Source organism: Poecilia reticulata, chromosome 14 (genome assembly GCF_904066995.2).
Source record: "Poecilia reticulata chromosome 14, P_reticulata-male-v2, whole genome shotgun sequence".
Taxonomy (NCBI): Eukaryota; Metazoa; Chordata; class Actinopteri; order Cyprinodontiformes; family Poeciliidae; genus Poecilia; species Poecilia reticulata.
In genome coordinates, this window is record NC_088843.1 from 12,897,051 (window position 1) to 12,917,562 (window position 20,512).

General features: G+C 39.4%; 1 protein-coding gene across 6 annotated transcripts in view; it reads right to left on the reverse strand.

Annotated features, from left to right (window-relative positions):
- The window catches only part of msi2b (musashi RNA-binding protein 2b), a 305,034-nt gene that overhangs the window by 196,149 nt on the left and 88,373 nt on the right, over positions 1 to 20,512 (reverse strand). For all 6 annotated transcript variants that reach the window (XM_081615802.1, XM_081615801.1, XM_081615800.1 and 3 more), the window contains exon 6: positions 15,589 to 15,681. In XM_081615802.1, the coding sequence (XP_081471928.1) occupies positions 15,589 to 15,681 (93 nt within the window). The remainder of the gene's footprint in view (positions 1 to 15,588; positions 15,682 to 20,512) is intronic.

Genomic DNA, 20,512 nt, shown 5'->3' on the forward strand with positions numbered 1-20,512 from the left:
GAAATGTTAAGTGACACTAATTTGCTCAGGCCAATTCAGTGGATTTAATGAAAAGCCATTTCTGGGAGGAAAAATATTCGAACCAGTTGGTCAGCTTGTGTATGTCTCAGTGAGCGGGGGGGACGCATTAACATATTCCCTTTCAAACCAAAACTCTCAAAAGAAAAATAAGCAGAGATTTATCCTGAGAGTGTAACATGTTATTATCCAAAGAGGTTAATTTATCCCTGCAGAAACAAAGACAGGGTTTTTTCTCCTCTAACAAACCATTTTTCTGCTCAGATATATTTTTTTGTTTCTGCAGCTAACTCGTCTTTAAAAAAGGGAGGCCTGCTCCTTGGTGGCTTCTACAATGTGTGTTCAGCTGGAAGAGAGTGATGCTGGGCTGGCAGCGGGCTTATCAAAAACAAGTTGAGGCAACACTCCAGGAGGCAAGACGAGGAGAAGGATAAAATCTATGCTTCTGCTCAACTAACCATCAAACCTAATTACCTGTGGATAGGACTTATGGGCCACATGTCGGGTTCAAAGTTTCCTGATCAGGAAGTGGCGTGGAAGGCAGCGATGGTGTGTGATGTGTGAGTAGATGTCTGTGCGCGGGCATGTGTGTATGTGCGTGTGTGTCTGCGTGCTTGTGGGATTGGTCAATGTGTCTGAGACCAAAAGATTAGACTGAAAGACGAGACTCGGTGCCAGATCTTGGCTCTACGCCATTAGTTCAATCAGGCTGACTTATTTAGCTTTTAGACAATTCGACCAGAACCCTGAGATGCTACTTATTCGTCGCATGGCGGCTAAAAAAGGTGAAACGCTGTGTGCATGTCTCCAGTCATTTAGAACGTCCATCTGAGAAGCACGCAGAAAAACACAACGACCTGGTAAAGATGCGTAAACTGGTTTTATTACAAGTATACGCTGAATGTAAAAGGTAAATCACACACACAAAAAGTTAGCTACATTTATTTTGAAGTATTTGTGCAATTTACACAATAACTGTGGACCAGTACTTTTGGTTAAAAAAAAAAGTGTTTCTAAGCATTGCTTTTCTTAAGATTTTCCTGTCTTGTTTGGAGAGTTAGTTTGTATAGCATTTTGTCTACGTAAAGCAATTTATTTTTTGGGTCTTTAGCTCAGTATATTGAAGAGGCACATAAATATTATAACATGGTTTTAATTACAAAATTTTGATAATTGAAACAAGGGATAAGATTAAATAAGTGTTCACTCCTTTCTACTCCTTTTCAAACAGAAAAATAGTGGTAAAATTATTTTGCTGTTGTTTATGTATGCACATGTTTTCTCTCTCCTACTGTTTTGTTTGTTTTCTTGTTTTGAAAAACCCTGTTTGAAATGAATCAATCAAACCAAAAATTCTATCAAGAAAATTATATCACAACTATTTATTTATTAACTATTTGATTGTGCTTTATTCATCTTAGCCATGAAGAATTTACAAAAGGTTTAGCCTTACGTAATAAAATAAACCTAAAACACATTTATAAGATGGATTTCTGTAAACGTCCAGCTAAACCTCGACAAATTACCCCAAGTGAGAGCTTTAAAGGACGCAGAAAAGCAATTATTGATCGCTACATACCTCTAAAAAAACAGACCACCTAAGCGGTGACGGTATTTTGAGTTAATTTTTTGATTATTACTTTATGCTTTGCCAGAATGATACATGCATTCCATTTGTATATATCTATACAGATTCAGCTTTTATTGTTAAAAAAAGAAAATAAAATCTGCTCGGTGATTACTGATTCAGGGGGATAATAACCTCCCTGTTCAATGAAAATACTTTATTTATACAGCTCCCCCTATAGGAGCTGTGCTGCTGTTTGGTATGGATGGGCATATCTAAAATACAGAGATAAAAAAAAAATTTTGAAGCCAAAGTTTCCCTTTTAAAAGAGAGCTTTCATGCCCTCTCAAAGGGAGATTGATCCCTGGTGAACTTTTACAGCAGCTAGAAAGAGCAAGGCTAGCTGTTTCCCTCTGTTTATACTCTTAGTTCTTATCTAAGGTAAGATGTTGGCTGCAGTCTCATATTGAATGGACAGACATCAATTTTCTTATCTAAGCCTTCACGAGAAAGCAAATGAGCATGTTTTGCAAATGCTGAATGATTCCTTCAAGGTGATTTGAACTCATGTTAAATGTCACTGAAAAGGGATTGTTGGGTTGTTGTTTGTTTTCTTTAGATCCATGATAGCGATTGTGCATGTTGATTCCTGTCAAAATTACATTAAGTTACATTGAGCTTCTCTTGAACAGGACATTCCAAGGCCATTTCTAGCTCAATATGTTTATCTCTGGTCACAGCACAGAAGCTTGCACCACCAGAAATGTTGCTATTTCTGTTATGTTGCCTTTTATGCAGCCCTCTCAGGTGAGACAGAATATTACCTCTGGGCTTATTAATGCTTTCCTGCTAAATGCTCAGTTTAGACTGGATGGCTAAGTCCCGGAAGCCTGCAAAGTGGCCGTCATCCACTTCCCAGAGCGCTTGTCCCAAGAACAAACACTTAAGCAAAATCATTTCTCGGGTTTAATTAAACATACACACTCATAACAGACAAATCTAACTTAGTAGTTCTTTTAAACTAGAGGCCATTGAAGGTGTGACACAATGTAGTGATACTAAAATACAACAATATTTGTTCACTGTAGTGTAATCTCTCGCATCTATACATGTTCAGCATGCGACTTCGCTTGGATAATTAAGTGAAGGGCCACAACTGACAATTACTTGAGAATTCTATCAATTACTCTGACTAATTGATAAACGTTCTGCAGATTTTTAATGTAACCACTAAAGATACAGATTTAATACAACATTATAAACAAATCTCTTTTAGATTTAAAAAAAAAATAAAAAATCTTTGGCCTAAAATTGAATAACAGCTTGTTGACTATTTTTGGGATTAGCTGATTAATAATTGGTTAGTAAAACGAGCATAATATGATTTTTTTTCTTCAGAATTTGAACTGTGTAAATCTAAAACTATGCCACTTAAGGAGTAAAATCAAATCAAAAAGTCAATATTCTGTCAATGTTCTAGTCAATATTGTCATAGAACATATTTTACAGACAAAGATTATTTATCTCAAAAGTTAAAAATACATTTATATATATTTGTAAATATTTTTGACTTGATGTCCACTGAGTGGGTTCCTTTGGCAAAACTGCATTTTTTTTGAGACTGTACCCTCCAGTTAATGAATTATCGATCACTAAAGTAATCGGTAATTACTTTGACAGTTGATTCATCATAATTAATACAATTAAATGCTTCAGCCCTAATTAAATGTTAAGTTTTGGTACCAGATGCATAGTTTGTCTGTGTCAGAGTCCTTTTTTTGACATAAGACAGGAAGTTATTGTGTTAACACTGTGAGCCATTAAAAAGTTTCCTTGTTGAACTGGTTGACAATATTTGGTGCAAAAGCATTGGAGAAGCCTCTGCCCTCTCTAAATAACATTATCATATGTGTAATAATCAATACCTTGTTATTTAGGCAGCAACAAAAGTAATTGTTGCTTCTCTATTTTAAATTAGGCAAGTAGTTTCATATTGCTCAGTTTTGTTCAACATTCTTGAGTGATTACAATGGTTTCAAAATCCTCATAATGTAAAATACTACCAGCCCATGAGTGTTTTGAAAAGCTTAAGCCATATAGAGAAATTTATCTGGATTTGGTATCAGTTTTTCGGTCTATAATGAGCTGTATTGGTACATGTATTCGTGTTTCCAGTTAGTCGAAACCTAATGGCTTTTTTATGATCTCCTGACTATTAATCTAGCACCATTAAGTCATAACTTCATTTTGTCCCCAACTGGTAGTCAATATTGTCGCTGTGGAAATATCAATGTTGACAAAGGCATTTAGTCTAAAGCATGAAGTGAAGCCTCATCAAGCTGTCAGCAGGGTAGGAAGCTTTGTCCAGTGTTAACAACAACATATTTACTGCAAACATGAGCTGGCTTTGGAATAATAAATAAAACCTGATCAATGAGGTTTCTGTAAAAAATGAAGCTGTGAGAGACATACAATACCCCATAATACATTATTTATAGAAAACTAGAACAACTGCATTTGCATCTCGTTCTGAAACTACTTTTTTTTTTTTATTGCAATTACCCTATTTTATTTTCCTCTGCTTACCCCACTGCAGCTAAATATTACTGGATGTAATAGGTCTGTCACTACCAATGTTGGATTTTACTGCAATATCAAAATGAAACCTCACAAGCAATTTCTAATCGCGGGATTCTGGGAAGCGGACGACTTTAGGCTTTAAATCTAGACCACACAAAGACACACAGGCGCGATAGGTAGGTGTTTTTCGATAAGTGAAACCTTTAAGACGTCTTTAGCCTTTTCACATCAAGCCACAGCAAAATGTGTACATTTCCATGCAGGAGCATTTTATCTGGTGATCTTAAGGAGCCAATGCGTGGGAGGAATGAGCTAGAGCTGCCTGTGGACCTGGTCAAACTGCAGTAGGTGGCTTTAGAGAAGCACAGGCAAAGAGCCACTTGAAGTAAGCATTTACATTGAATGCACGTAAGTGTTGTGGGATGTCAGACACAGCAAAAGCCCACTGAAAAGAAAATCAAGCTTTTCTTACTGTCCTTTAATGAGACAGCTTATTTTTAAAGTCCTATTTCATTTTAAGAGGGTGTTTAATCCGATTGCTGCCCACTTCAAAAACATTTATCAGTACATGTTTCCCTGTTCTCCTCGCCTATTCAAGCTGAAACTCAAAATAAGGGCAGGAACGTGTTCTCTTTACCGAGTTACAGATTTTTGGGGAGCAAGACTCTGGCCTAGAAACAGCAAAGGCTGTGACAGAGTCCCGTCTAATAACACATAGCGTAAAATGAGATTCTTACTGATTTGGTTTACTATCTAAAATGTTCAATGACGCATCAGAGTTAAAGGTTAATCTCAAGCAGTTCTATTGACATTGCCTTCTGCTCAGGCATTTGGAGGGGGAAAAAAATCCATCTAGGGAGATGGCACAAATGCCGTTATCAAATGTCACAAGATCTATAAAGCTCTTTGTGCATCCGCTCAGATGTTGGACGAGCATTGTGAATGGTCATTTGAATTGTAATGTGTCAAAAACCCGTTTGATAAGGTGGTGCCGAGTCACGGTTTGTGCTCACTGGTCGCCTCCAATGGCGGTTTGTGTTGATGGATGGATGTCACGTTAGCATTATTAAAGCTACAAGCCAGACTTTTCTGTAAAACTAATCAAACTCACCTTAGATGTAGTTTGTTAGATACTGAACAACATGGAACGGTTGGTTTTTCAAACAGACCATGAAAATCAATCTTCACACAAACTAGCATTGATGTTCAGGTTGTTCTCTTAACATTACATGAGGCACAAAGTAACTGATCCGATTATTTATCAAGTTGCCCATTTGGGTGGTTTTTAATTAATTTCCTCCCTAGCGGGTGTTTGAGTTGTATACAGCTGCAGAAAAATTATTGGGCAACAATAAAACAGCTCGGTTCTTTTGCCTTTTGTGATGTCATTGGCACAAAAACAAAAACAAATTTGTGGTATTTTCTTTAATCCTGCAGGGAAAATGCATTACGCAGCTGTCTTCTCATGCACAAATACACAACTGGGTAGCAGTCGTTAAGAGTTTTGCATTTTAAAAGTCCACCAGTAAAATTTTACAGTCTTTCCTCTCTAAATAAGCTGCAGCATGCAGAAGAAGAGATCCGTCACTCACAGGGGGAGACTGCAAAATCTGTGGGCCGAAACTCAAATATGCCTATCGGCTATTAAAACAATCCAAAGCTCTATCTCTCTATCCCAATCTTAAGAACAAACATACAGCATATTTCAAAACATATTTCATATCCATCTGAGAAATAAACACTTCTTGGAATCTCAGTGGTACTCTCCCACATCAGATTCCCCCAGGACTAGACTGCAATTTGCAGAGCCGAGGTGTCCACCTCCACACCAGTCTGATGTCAGGACTGCTGCAAATTACTCATGACACTTCCTCTGATGACATTTTTAAAACCGCTTCCCTGTTGAATGGCATCTCTACCCCCCGCACCCCCCAACCGCCATCAGAGCCAACACACACATTAATTCCCCCCATCTGGTTGTGTCACAATGGCACAGCAAAGATTGCTGCCTCCTGCTTTCACCTGACTGACCCCTCTGAGCAGGTGCTGGATCTGATCCAATCACAGTCAATCTTCTTTAAACATTTCATTCTTTAAGCAGAACAGGAGCTCAAAATTCCATCATTCAATGACCCGATCAGTCGCCGATAACACAATCAAGCCAATCCCGGCTTATCCCGGGGGAGCCATTTCAGTGGGGACAGCTGGGAGATGAGTCTGCAGGCCTTCAGAAAGGTGTCAATCTCCCTTGATCCAAGGCCCTTTGTGAGCCACCTATACCGCAGAGCACCGAGGTGTTGAGGAAGACTACGTGATAGGCATGATCAGCGAGTCACAAATCAATCTTTTTGTTCTGTTACACGTCTGATCTTTACAGTCTAGATCCAGTATAGTTAGGTCATATGATGTAACAAGGCATGTATGAGTTCCCATATCACTGAATGCAGACTTTTTTTTTAAGGTTAGCTTTGAAAAATACCCCAACAATTTCAGTCCTTTAAATGAGATACCAGATAAAAACTATGTTTTCTGGCTTTAAGCCTACAACAGCAGCAGTTTGCCGCTTTCCTTTTATGACCTGTTGCTGCACACTGTCAATCAGCTGCCTGAGCAAAGGAAAGCACAACTTTGCCTTAATTATAAGCCAAATCTATTGCTTTAGAAATGTTTCTAGTCTTTAAAAGAACAGCAGAAGGAATAACATTTTGTGAAATAAGTATATAAATACCTAATGCTATGTTTTAAGACAGCAAAATATTCCCATACTGGAATGTCACTATAATGTCCAGAATGTCCGAATGAATGTGAATTTTGTGTATGTAGGCAAGTTAGAATAACACAATGATGCCTTTCTTCCACTCATTGCTGCACTCTTTTTGCTGGCTGAAAGTAACTTACTACCGTTTTTGTTTTCCAGTTAAATATGATGGATCGAGGCACTTTTTATACTATTGTTACTCTATAAGGAACAGAAAGGCAAGTAGTCCTACAAAATGTCTAACACATGCAATACAGCAATTGCAACGAACAGCTTACAGTGGACTCTCGCCTATTTGCGATTCAGTATTCACAGATGTACCTTTTGGGTGGATTGTCTAGATACCATTATGACTAATAATTTTTAAGTAGAAGCAAATACATCTTGTAATACTTTTTGCTTTAAGTTCTTCTGCAAACACTTCAGACATGTGATATATATATACCGTATAAGCCTATGCGCTAAGCCGCTACTTTTTTCCTAAGCTTTGAACCATGTGGCTTATAGCCCGGTGTGGCTTTCCTGTGGATTGTTCCTCAACCACCAGGGGGCTCTATAGCAGAAAATGAATCATTGGAAGTCAAAATTGGAAATCAAAGAAGATGGAGCTGATTTTCATTAAGAACAAGCACATACTAGCAGTAGCAAGCACGACGGAGAAATTTCTTCAAACTCATACCCCCTCATCATGGAAACAACATGAAGAAATTTATATGATGCAGCTTTTAAGTTGTGAAAAACTGAGAGCGGCAGAGATATCAGTGGTTAATAGCCCGGTGTGGCTTATATACATGTACGTTTCCAGTTTGTTTTTTTTTACTTTGTACATGCGCTTTATAGTGAGGTGCGCTCTATAGTCCGGAAAATACGGTATATGTATTTTTTCTTTTTTCTTTTTTTACGTAAGGTATCCCACCATGGGAATCTGAAGCGTCCAATGTCTGGCTGCAACACCTACGCTTCTACACAGAAAAATAAAATGATCAGAGCTCTGAAATAGATCTCTAATTTTCAGCAGCCATTTAAAAGCCACTCAGCTGGAAATGTTGCTGGGCCACTGGGCACATAAAGGTCAAGGGGGATACAAAACAGTTTGTCTAACAGCCCCGTCTCCCCTCCCCCACCTTGTTGCACGGCCCTGCAGCACAGCAGTCATATCCCCATTCACAGCTCATTCATTTATATTGCACTGCTCTCCTCACAGCTAGTCTCAGTCACTAACTACAAGTGACTGCAATGAGATTGAAGCTCCTGGCTAAATCTCCACTACAGGGCACATGCTCCATCATTGCGGCTCTGATCACTCCTTCTAATCACTGGAACCAGACTATATCCTCAGCTGATTGGGTGAGTCACGGCACAGAGGAAACAATCACCGAATGTCAGCTGATGATGGACACCGAGATGTTGGAGTCTCGGTGGTCACTGCGAGAGACCATGTAAATTGCATGCAAATGTGCACCTGCACCAGCCGAGGAAGTGGAAAGAAGGACTGTGGCCTTTTGATTAGGTTCCTTTTTTCATGTCTGTATTTTTTTGTGCATTAATCATTCATGCTTGCTATTTTAGCCAATAAGAAGAGAGAACCTGAGAAGAAGTCTAAAGTGCAATTAATATTCTGCATCATGAGATCTATTTTAAGCGCTTTCTATGGGCTGTTGTAAAAGCTTAATGCAACTCAAGGTTAAATTTAGGTGTGCAATCAAACAGATAAAAGAAGAATGATGAGATCAATGATTAGAGGTGATTTGTAATCTCTGCACAGTGATTCAAATGCACTCTCTAAGGACAACACCCTGCAGTATATTTCACTGATATTAATTGTCATCAGCGACATTTTTTTTTCCCGTCTCCCTCGAAATACCTGAGAGCCTTCACTAAGGTGACAGGGCAGGTATGCAAAATGAATTCATGCGCTTTTTACAAATGGTCACACCGAGTTATTTTTCTGCCATTTACAAAATATAAGAGCTCACAAAATGTCAGCCGTGGTATTAGATTACCGGAGACCCAGAACGAATTTCGTGCACTCTCTCTCTAATGCTTTTATAATTTCGATTCTTCCCTTTATCTTCTCCATCTTAGAGAAAGTCTGGGCAAAGCACAGAGAGCCAGTTCGCTCCTCCAGAGGTGAAACACTGCAGGAATATTGCACAGCAGCTGTAGCATGAGATAGGACGCACACGGGTCTGACAATAATCGCTCATCCTTCCAGTGTCCTCCAACAGAGGTCATCACTCTTGCACTCAAAGAGTGACTTTTCTTTTTATTCCTCTACAAACCTCGTATTCCTCTGCAGTGACCTCTCTACCTTTATTCATCCTGAGCGCAGCGGCAGTGAACTGGTTAAGCTCCTCCTTCTCCTCCCCTCCGTGCTCCGCCTACAGGATCTGGCTTTAGACCAGTGGAGCGAGAGAACCAGCACTGCTTGGACATAAAGGGATGATTGTAGCTACCCAGTGACATGGAAGCAAGTAGTTCTGATGAAACTAAAAAGTCAGTTTCAGGGCCTGTGCGCATCTGAGAGAGAGAGAGAAAAAAAAAGGGGAGCAGAAACTGAGTCGGTGAGCTCGAGCTGCTTCAGCTTAGGCAAGTAAGGGCAATATGAGAGGGCTCAAAGCCGATTACAATAAACCAATGAGGAAGCATTAAGCAACGCAGCTAATTATGCCTTTAACTGTAGAGGGAACTATTTTCATTCCTGGGAAGGGACTCTGCTGGTGCAATTTTTAAGGTGGCTACAATCTACAAACCTTTTTCGACAGAGCTAATGCTTCAGTGTAACACTTGTGTTTTCACGTGTGATTTAATGCAAAATCACAAAAGCAATTTAAGCACAGCATAGCAGATACTAGTACCAAAACACAGGGTAGCAAAATAATAATTAATAAGACTTACATAAACTCTGAGACTTTTAAGTGGGGGATTTTTGAACTGCTTGTGAACTTCTGACTACAGCAAGGAATCACACTAGAGTGGGATGGGACAGCTGCCTATGCAGATTATGCAAATTGAATCCCAATAGGCTACTGAGTCATTTGACTGCTATGACAAGTTTATACCAATAACTCATACATTGGAATGCAATGATTTTATATGATATGTCCTCCACTCTTACCGGCAATCCAAATTAAAGACGCCTGAAAAGCCTTGAAATGAACAGATGCTTTATTTCAGACCGAAAAACACCCAACATGAAGGTAACTTTTTTTTATTTCAATAAAATCAATCACTACTGAGAATAACTTGTATAAATTTAATGTAGATAAAACATTCTGTAGGTTTTTTGTTTTTTTTTCCCCAAAAAGACTACGGTAGTATTCCAGGACTTCTTGTTTCATTTGGGTAAAAATATTACATAATACAGAAGCTCTAAGCCCTTCTTCAAAATGGGAGGCACAAGAGAGAATGCCGCTCCACTAAGTCACATATCTACTGGGAAGTTAAAAAAATTTATTAATCTCCAATAATCATTATTAGAGAATTTCAGCAAACAAAAGCATCTGTTGAGCACAGTCTCCATGACAACCACAAGACACCGTAGGTTCACCAAAAGGTTGTTTGAGAGGCAAGGAAGAAATAAATTATTTCTGTTTAACTGTAACAAACATAAACCAAAATATATGGTAAAATGAACCCAAACACAGTTCAGGACACACAAAAACCAACGTTTTTGTCTGAATCCCTGAACCTATATCTTAATGGATACCTGTAGCGGGAGCTGAGGAGTTCAGGCCAGTAAAGTGTCTTGGTGGCAGCATCATGTCAAAGTGGGTATTTTGATGCAGGAGGAACTGGTGCACTTCACAAACAGAATCATAAGGAGAGCACGCTATTTTTTTAAATAATAAAACAACTTAAGAATTAAGTCAAGAAGGTAAAGTTCGGCCAAATTAGTTACAAATAAGCTTAAGTACAACAAAGTCATTTGGTGTGACCATCACAAAACCCCTGAACTCAGTTTCGGTTTGTGAGCAGAAATGAAAAAGTATGCTCTATCCTAAATAACCTGAAGAAGGAAAAGCTTCATCTTATTTAAAGATCAGTGTGGGGAAAAATGGCTATACATCTCTTTTTACACAGCGTATGTATATATCTTGTTTTAACTGGTAGACATGCGATTTTGTAAAAATATAAATTCTTGATGTGTAATTTTCCCTCCTACTACATATAATGTATACTGCTGTAACACAGTAGCATATCAACATTTACATTTTCTTATATAGTTTTTAAGTCCACAATATACAAGTCACAAAGGCAATGAGTAGGTCAAAAAGCTCTTTGATTAATTTGACTTTATTACCAAGCTGAAATAGCAGCAGGCTCCAGTTAAGAGTCCTTGAATATAAAGGGAACTCAGGCAGTACTGATAAGATTGTCTCATCTGGCTTGCACGGCTAAAGTGACGTGTGCTGCCTGAGAAAGGAAAAAAAAATGGATGGCAGGATGTGGCTACTATTAAGCAGGTAATGGGATCCATCCGAGATGCATTAGAATCAGTCAAACACAACCACACTTCGGTTCTGTTCAAATGACTGTCACAATCACTGCGGATGCACACCTTCAGGTGACAAAAAAAAAGAAGAAGGAAAAACTGTCTCTGGCTGTGCAGGCAGTTACCCAGAAGCTGTGCCTGGCTCAGGTATGTGCTCTGTCCTAATCGTGACGGCTGTGAGAGTGGCAGCGAGAGTGAGAGCTGTCAGCCTCTCCTCACAACAAATGTGCCCGAATGGAGACAGAGAGGAGCGAAGTGGGGGAGAGGGGAGAGGAGGGAAAGGTGCCGAGGTCACAGACAGAACCTGTGACCCAGTTGTGGCCACACCAGCTGTTTCTCCTCCACTGCCTCCCAACCACCGCTATCTCTCTAGACCACATCCTGCTAATTGGCCCATGCTACTGTGTGTACATACACACACACACACACACACACGCACACGCACACACACACACACACGCAGACAAATGCTTTATGTGGAACCTGCTAAAGAACCGAGAAAAGGCTAGTTCCTGGTCAGAAAGAATGCTTCTATAGTTGTGTGATGATTGATATGTACAGTGCCTTGAAAAAGTACTGAAACCCATCAAACTTCCTCACATTTTGTCGCTCTACTGCCAGAGTTCTCACTTGTTTCATGCAACTGATGTAACATCTGCAGATGAAGTGGCTAGATATGTTCTGAGGCCAATTGGTCAAAAAATAAAGCCATTATGCAAAAGTGGCAGTCATTTAGAGAAAGAAATAAGTCGTCCCGCCACATGTTTTCATGTGGTGAAAACATGAAAAAAAAAAAAACTGCTCTGGTCTTGAGCTTCTATGAAAAAATATATATATGTGGAGAAAGACTAATCCCCCTAAACCCAACATCACCACAGTGATGAAGGCAGGTGGCAGCATCATGCTGTGGGAATTGTACACAACAGGGAGATATAGAGCTACACAGATATTTAGCCAAAACTGGAAATGGACTGATTTGTATCACGGTATATCCATGTGTTATAATGACCTAGTCAAAGCCCATGCTTGAAATCCAGTGGGAAAATGGTGTAAGCCATCCTCCATCTAATCAGACTGAGCTGAAATCAATGTCTTATTGTGTAAAACTTTAAGACACAAAAAAATCTTCCATCTGTAGTTACACCAACAGGTGGTTTTACAAATTTGTTTTGCTAAATCTGCATGCCACACTTTTCAGTTTTTCACTTCACAATTATGTGTTACTTTGTGTTTGTCTTTTGCATTAATGCCATTAAGATACATTGCAGTTTGCGGAGGCAAAATGATAAAATGTGAAAAATCCTAAATTAGTAGATTTAGGAAAAAAGGTGTATTTGTGCAAGCCCCTGCGTACGTCAAAACAGATTTCCCAGAAATATTAAAAGCCGCCTGCACTGTCACTGTGCAGGCAAATTTCCCCCTCTGACATGCACATGTGCTAACAAACAGAAAAACACTCCGACTGACTGAGTGACAGACCGACATGCCGACCGCCACCAAGATTCGATGAAGGGCAAGCTCAATTAATTGGTGTCTCCGTGTGCGGGTAAGTTCTCCGAGCGGTGTGTGTGTGACGATAATGGTAGGTTGCACTGACAGGCAGGTTATTTAATAAATCCTGGGATGTGAAAGTCAGAAAGGAAGGACACACACTCAACATGAAGAGCCTCCTTTTTTTTCTTTTAATATATTTTATTTCTGCTCCATATCTCGTCTGTCGCAGCCCTCAAAACCTACTCCGATTGTCTTTCAGCACTCAAATCCGCTCACCCGCGCATACGCTTAGCCCTAATTGCGCGCCCACGTAAATACGGTTAATCGCCGGCACGCTCCCGCACGGCTACAGCAGCGCGGCTAACACACTCTGAGCGTGCATGAGCGGGCTGTGAAACGCGCTCGAGATCTCGCTCAATCAGTCTGATTTGTTTGTTTCCTCCTAAGCGTTTGAGGATTCCTCAAGGAGGAATAAAACTTTGTATAATCAAGTCAATTATGTCATTCAATCAAGTCGAAAATCATTTGGAGTCCCTTCTAACATCCATTGATTGCAAAGTCATGCTGAATATTTGCTCGCCGCCATTCTGTCGTCACAATAACCCCGCCGTTGCTTGAAGCCGCAGACCCGGGGACGCGGCGAGGTCCTGAACTTGCTTTTGCAGGAGAAGAGCGAAAACAAAGTCCTTCACCTTGCACTTTTGCAGTCAAGAAAATACCTGGGATTTATAAAAGGGGGAGGAGGGGGGAGAGAGAGCAAGAAGTGTACAGTGCCTGAACAAAAGGGAAAAGAAAAAAAAAACGTTCAATTAATTTATAAGAGCTCTTTTGTCTCCTTCAGGACATGGTACATTATGTGCCTGTGAAAAATCCATCCTTACTAAAACTCAAGGTCAAGTGTTGATGTTGCACAGAGTGGATCAGCTGAAGGTGACCTTGACTGATGTGGAATATGACATGAGGGAAATGGATCTCTGCTTGGTGTGGGGAAATTATCTGTGAAATGCTGCCACTGTATCAAAGCCTGTTTGTGTCTGTATACAAGCCGGAGAGCATGCGCACACGGCGAGGGTGCTTACATCTGTCGGATGGAGTGTGCAGAAACCACGAGCAGGTCTAGGTCGCACGTAAAAACGCGCCTCAATGTCACAACTTCAGCCGGGATTCCTGTATTAAGCTTTGTTTGATTCTGATGTCACACTTGCACAGTTACTGGGAGGGTTGGTCGTGGCAGCTGGTTGTCATTGCTTGTTTGCTCTTTAAGCACAATGCATTTTGTTGACCAGGCATGGCAGGTTGTGTGGAGATACAGCCACACTTCAGCTGTTTGCTTGTCATAATTTGTCTTTTTTTGTTGTTGTTGTTTTTGTCTTATTGTGGGAGAGCATCCAAACTGATGTCATTGGCTGCTGTAGAGAATGAGATACGAAGTATTCTGCTGGATTAACAGAAGGTGCTCCCACACTGACTATCCACGGGGGACGGGCAACGTTAGTCTGCTATAAATCTCTACTTCTTACTGGTGAGTAGCAATGTAATAATATCCTCCAGGAAAAACTGACTTTAATGCATTCCATCAGTCTGCTTATTATGACAACAATTTGTGCTTTTTAGAGCAAATTAGTTTTTTTGCTGATTGGAGATTGGGTGGGGAATATATAACTTTATCTACTTGTATATGAAAACATTTGCCATGATACCATTTAAATAATATAGAGATTATTACATATGCAACCGTTACTATTGTACCTTTTGGAGTGTTGAATGAAATCTGCTCATGAAAAGCCTTTGGCCAGAAACATGATGCACGTTGCTACCCAACCATAGTTTTAAAAACAGCGTTTAATAAAAATGATCAGTTGTGTCTGTTAATTTTTCTGACTGCAAACATTTCCAAAAGCGCCAGTGTTGTTCTGGCCTTCAATCAGCCAGTTCACTGGCAGAAAGCAGCAACAAGTGGGGGATGGGTATATAGCTTTATGTTTTTTTTAAGCTGGGAAATTGTAAGAAAAATAAAATCTTAATGTGGAATTTTTATCCGAGTTTCCTCTAGTAAAACCAAAACTGCTGTTATCACCACGCAAACAGAAATCATTCATGTCATATTGGACCAAATTTTTCTAAGGCTAAATTTCCATGTGCAGCAACAAATGCAGCTGTTGCTTTTTTTTCCCTTTCTTTTTTTTTTTCGACAGTGCAGTCTGCTAACTCCAGTCCTGCTGAGATTTTGCCAATGTCACATCAAAGCAACACCAGTAATCATTGTAAAAATAGAAGCGATTTGAAGGATATCTAATTAATACTCTTAAATAATCACACAGACATGAGTCAGTCCCACAGCAGCTAAAGCTTCTCAGCAGACAGCTGAATTCAGACACCCATTATCCATCAGCAAACAAAGAAGAAGAAACAGCAGAACGTCACAGAGCTGTCGCCAAATTTATTCGGAAAAAATTTGAAGCCATTTATTATGGTGGAGTCGCATTAAACTATCCTCTGCCAACTGCTAATAACTTAACTCATTTCTCTGTTGGAGAAAAAAAAACAAATACTAAAACCTTTTAAAAACTGAGGCCTTAACAGCTTCACAGCCATCAGTAAAACCATCATTTTCTGCGCATGCAGTGGAATAAAAGTTCAGTTTTTTACAGGCTAGAAATAAAAAAGCAGCCTTACCTTCCCGAACTGTTCAAAATACTGCTTCACATCTTCCACTACCGTGTTGGCCGACAAGCCACCCACAAATATTTTCTTTGTTCTTGTGACCATCTGGAAGGAGAAAGGGTGAGAGGAGAAGATGAGTGACGAGACTTCAAATGCATTGCACAACCTTTAATGAGGCGCCAAAACACCCTGAGTGAGCAGCACCTGCGATGATGGATGGCGAGAACGCGGAGATTCACACTGCAAAGTTTCAAAGACAATTCGGTGGTGTAGTGCCGCTTATCTAGCCGGGTTGTAAACATTGAAGGTTACAGCTTCGTGCAAGAGAGGCCATGACAGACATTCCCCTTTTCACATTTTTGCAAAAAAAAAAAAAAAAAACTTTTGGGATATTTTATAAATAAATATTATAAAACATAATTTAGCTAAATTAATTTTGTGCAATAAACTATTTTTGAAGGATCGAGTGCCTTCTTGCCATCTTTAGTTCCCTCTACAGATGGATTGGGATCTAGTCTGGGTCCAACAATGACAACATTGCTTCCAGTCAGAAGAAAAAAATGTAAAGTCTAAATAGAAATCTGCATTAAAATCTATAACATTTGTCTTGACTGGGATGCGACGTAGACCACTTTTCAAGTTTTGAAACAACTCCACAGAAAATGTGCCCCTTGCTGACCTAAAGATCTCCAGTTTAATCTTTGAAGTTTCCATTTATGTTTTGGAAAATTTTTAAAAAGAAATAGTGATGATTAAAAAAAAAAAAAACAAGGATAATTTATGGACTTTCAAAAAACAATTAATGAGAGCTAGGAGATGGAATCAGAGTGCATTAAAGGCTCATTTAGCTTCAAACGGGAAGAATATTAAGGATTATTACCCACAGCATCTGAAAGGGCACAAACATCTGCTGCAGAGCACATGCTAAAATCTAAAATTAGGGGGGCAATTTCTCTGGGATCTATACCAGTATGGGTGGAAAAACTTGTAGGGGGGGCTTTTTCTTTTGTTGTGCACAGGGCTGCCTCCATTAAAAACCAGACAGAGAATTGCAGATGAAATTAGAGTTAAGTTATAAATTCTTTTTTTTATTAAAAGCATCCACAATATTACCCCAACATCCAACTCCTTCAACCCGGGTCGGCACAGGTGTTCGTTTTCATGCCACACATTCTCCACGGGACTTTGGTTTTCTTTTTGCATCTTTTCTATGAGCCAAGATGTTTTTCGTTTCATCTTCAACTTCACAATTATGCGCTTTCCCGTTGCTTATCAAATAGAGTCCCCATAAAATTCATTAAAGTTTGAAAGGCACTGGATACTTCACACAGTCTGCTGGTATAATCAGGAATAATGATAGGAGAGACTAAATGACAACTTCCAGAACAATAATTGTCAAAACTGATGGTCTATCTGGCTAACTTGTATTCCTTGCACATGTTTGGCAAATACAAACACAAAGACAGAAAAGCATGTATTACTGTGCAATATTTTGCTTCCAAATGACATTTTGCCCAATGAAATATTTTTCTCATCTCTTTTGAAGCCTATATTAGAGATTGAGAATTCACTGATACGATGAAGCATATAATGATGTTTGATGCACTGCTCTATAAGCTTGCAGACAAAAAAAAAAGAAGAAAAAAGCAGCAGAGAAAGTCAAAGCTCTGATTTCTCCTGAATCAAACAGAAATAAATGATGGGGGCAAGATAAACATACTTAAGAGATGCCCAGCAAACAATCAGGATGACAGAGAGAGAGCCTACCTTGATCAAAATGCTGACCGAAACACTTTCGATATGAAAGAGGCTTAACACGGAGGAAAAAAGAAGCAACGTTCAGCGAGTGCTGAAGTAACCATCTGTCAAGAGCTTTCCAGGTGCTCGCAGTCTCACAGCGCATAAGCCTGCACATATGCACACAGCCTCCCACACATGGGCCTCTCATACAGTCCTTTGCTTTTATTTTTGTCATAAAAAAAACAACAATGTTTTATCACAAAACAGCAAATGAATAGAAAAGACAAGTAAATAAAAGCATTTTACTTGAAGGTATTGTGTTTTTCAAAGAGATCTTGTGATGGATTAAAAAAATAAATACATGGATTCTCAGTATTATGCCTTTTCTACCTCAGTATTCAGATGTAAAAAGAGTAAAGGATGAAAGCACACAGCGTAGATCTAAGGGATCTAGATGCAAGATACAAATGCTGTAGACGCAGGCCGGTTCCCTGAGTGAAAGGTTTCAAAATGAATGACTCGATTTTAATTTAGCAAAATGTTATATTGTAGTTCACAAGAACATCGCAGAGCACTTTACAAAACAAACAGATTTAGAAGGAAAAAAAAAAAAACTGGATTGTTCGAATGGTCTTGATATGATTTGAGAGAAAGTACCTAAACAAACGAAAGAGTTGTTGGTTCTAAAGAGGATAAAGTGATGCAGCACAGCCCACTGCCCATCAAACAGCTGGCTGAAATAAAACTCCTAGATTTATTCCCAATTTTGAAGGAAAACATATCCGACTGTTTGGAATCAGGAGATCTTATGCTCCCTCTAAAAAGGTAAACAAAAGTGATTCGAAAGAATAACTTTCATTTGTGGCCTTATGTCTAAAGATCTCTGACCTCTGGGTGCAAAGCAGAGAGTAAAAGAGATGAAGAGGCTACAATGATGGACTGACCGGCTAACACAAGGAACCCAGAGAAAAAACCTGGAAGTTCTAGTTGTGATAGACAAGTATTGTTTACTGCAGGTCAGCAGTTCAAACAGATGATAACCACAGTGGGCGACATCTCTAAAAATGTTCTTTGCTTTGGACAAAATAAGCCTGCTGGCGATGTTCAACAAGAACGGAGGAGGACATCCAATAATTCTCTCTGCAGACTTGACTATTCTTTATAAAGCTTTTTTTGTCCACCGCAGAAATACAGTATGTCATAGTACAATCCTACTAACTTACTCTCCTACTAGAAGGAGTAAATATGTATGAAACTTTGCCTCCTTCTCCAACATGATTGTAGTTAAGAATTATGTTTAAGCTTCAATATAATACGCTATTTTACTTAAAGCACTGCTAAATTTAGCCTGTATGTATTTATTTTTGCTTTAATCAATTAAACTAGTGAAATTATAGAATTAAACATATCATTGCAACTTAATTTGCTGTTTTTTTGTGGTATGTACAAATTTGTTATTCGTACTGTACGAATAACTGTTGTCTTCCCTGTAACAGTAAAATTAATACTGGGAGAATTTGATATTTTTGTTCAAGGTTATATTGTGTTAATCTCATTGTCCCATGCCTAATTCAGAAAAAAATGCACATTTTTAAAGCAAGGAATTGTCTGTTAAAGGACTAAACACTAAACGTTACCCTGGTCTGTACACCAGTTTCATCCCAAAGAGCACCGAGCAAAGGGCTTAAATATGTAAACGCTGCTTGTGAAGTAATTAGAAATGGCATACAGGTGTCTAAATATGCTTGACCTTCTCCGAAAATCAATATACAGCCGAGGCAAACAGACCACAGACTGAGTGTACAAATATTTCAGACACACAACGTGGCTCTTGGGATCCAGTTAAATATGATCACATCCAAATGACTTTTGCCATCACTTGACTTTTTCCACGGCCACAAGTCGACACTTGTAAATGTTTCCACGGAGCCGTATCAATTCCACACATTAGCGTGCTAGAATGGAGCTCACATTCTAACAAGGTCGTGTCAGCTACATGGTAAATGTTAGCCGGAGTACACATGCCAGCTTCCAGTGTTCTCCGCCGTTGCCATGGCAGTGATAATCCCCAAACAAATCTGAGGCTGAGCGAGGTCAGTTTAGGTCGAGGAAAGCTGAGTCAAGACTGACGATACAAACCCTGAGCCTGACAGGCTGGGGCTGATATGTCACCAGATCAATGAACAGAAAAATACACTAAGTTGTTTCTGAAACCATTTCTACTCCGTAAAAAAAAAAAAAAAAAGAAAGAAAGAAGGGGGAAAAAATGCTCTTCCAATAATGTTTCGTTTTGCCTTCACGGCAGTGGTTGACTTGTAGACGTGCAAAATTATCGACTTATAAAGTGGACAGGCTTTTTTTTTTTTTTTTTTTGCAGATTAACACTGGCCAAGACTCAGCGGCGGCAGAATCCCCAGCGCCCCTCCTCCTTCCGACATCATCCCTCAGGCCTCGGGGGTTATCAGCACTGGATGCTGCCGCCGGCAACCCCACGCCAGACAGCTGCTGATAAAGCGGCTGTGTGACTATTTATCAACATCAATCACTTTTATCATTGCCAATCTTTGGGAAATAAATAAATGAAAATGAACAAGTCGGTGTTCATCTCTGCTTCCCTCTCCAGATCAGCTGCATGTCCTGGTTCCCTTCCGGGGCCACCCGTCCCTCTCTGGTCATATTTCAGATTCTCTCCATCGAGGTGCGACCAGTCAAGCTCTCAGCCTTGTCTTATTACTGTTTTGACATGTGAGCTCAACTGCTGATAGGATTCCTCGGCTCATGGGGCAACAAAATGACTTTATTTTTCTCCCAATGGTGGCTACTAATACAAGGAAAACTCATGCCAGTTTAATGAAAATAAAAAAATATATATATTCAGTGGCCTATCTGTATGTATAAATATTGCTGTGTCTAATCTTATGTTGCACCAGGAGTTAGAGCAAGGAAAGATATTTTAGAAGTACTGTTCTCTCCACTAAATCTATGTACATATTAAGCAAAGTTGTTCAAATTTTTATCTTGACTGGACAAAACGAAATCAGAAAACCAAAACCACGTATCGTTGACAGAAACACTCTTCAAGGTAGAGGTCGCTACTGAGTGAGTCGGCAACAGCTAAGTCAGGACAGATGCAACAAGATGCTTAAAAGGAAACTGTATGTTCTACAATGTGAGATATTTTGTGGTTCATTCAGTT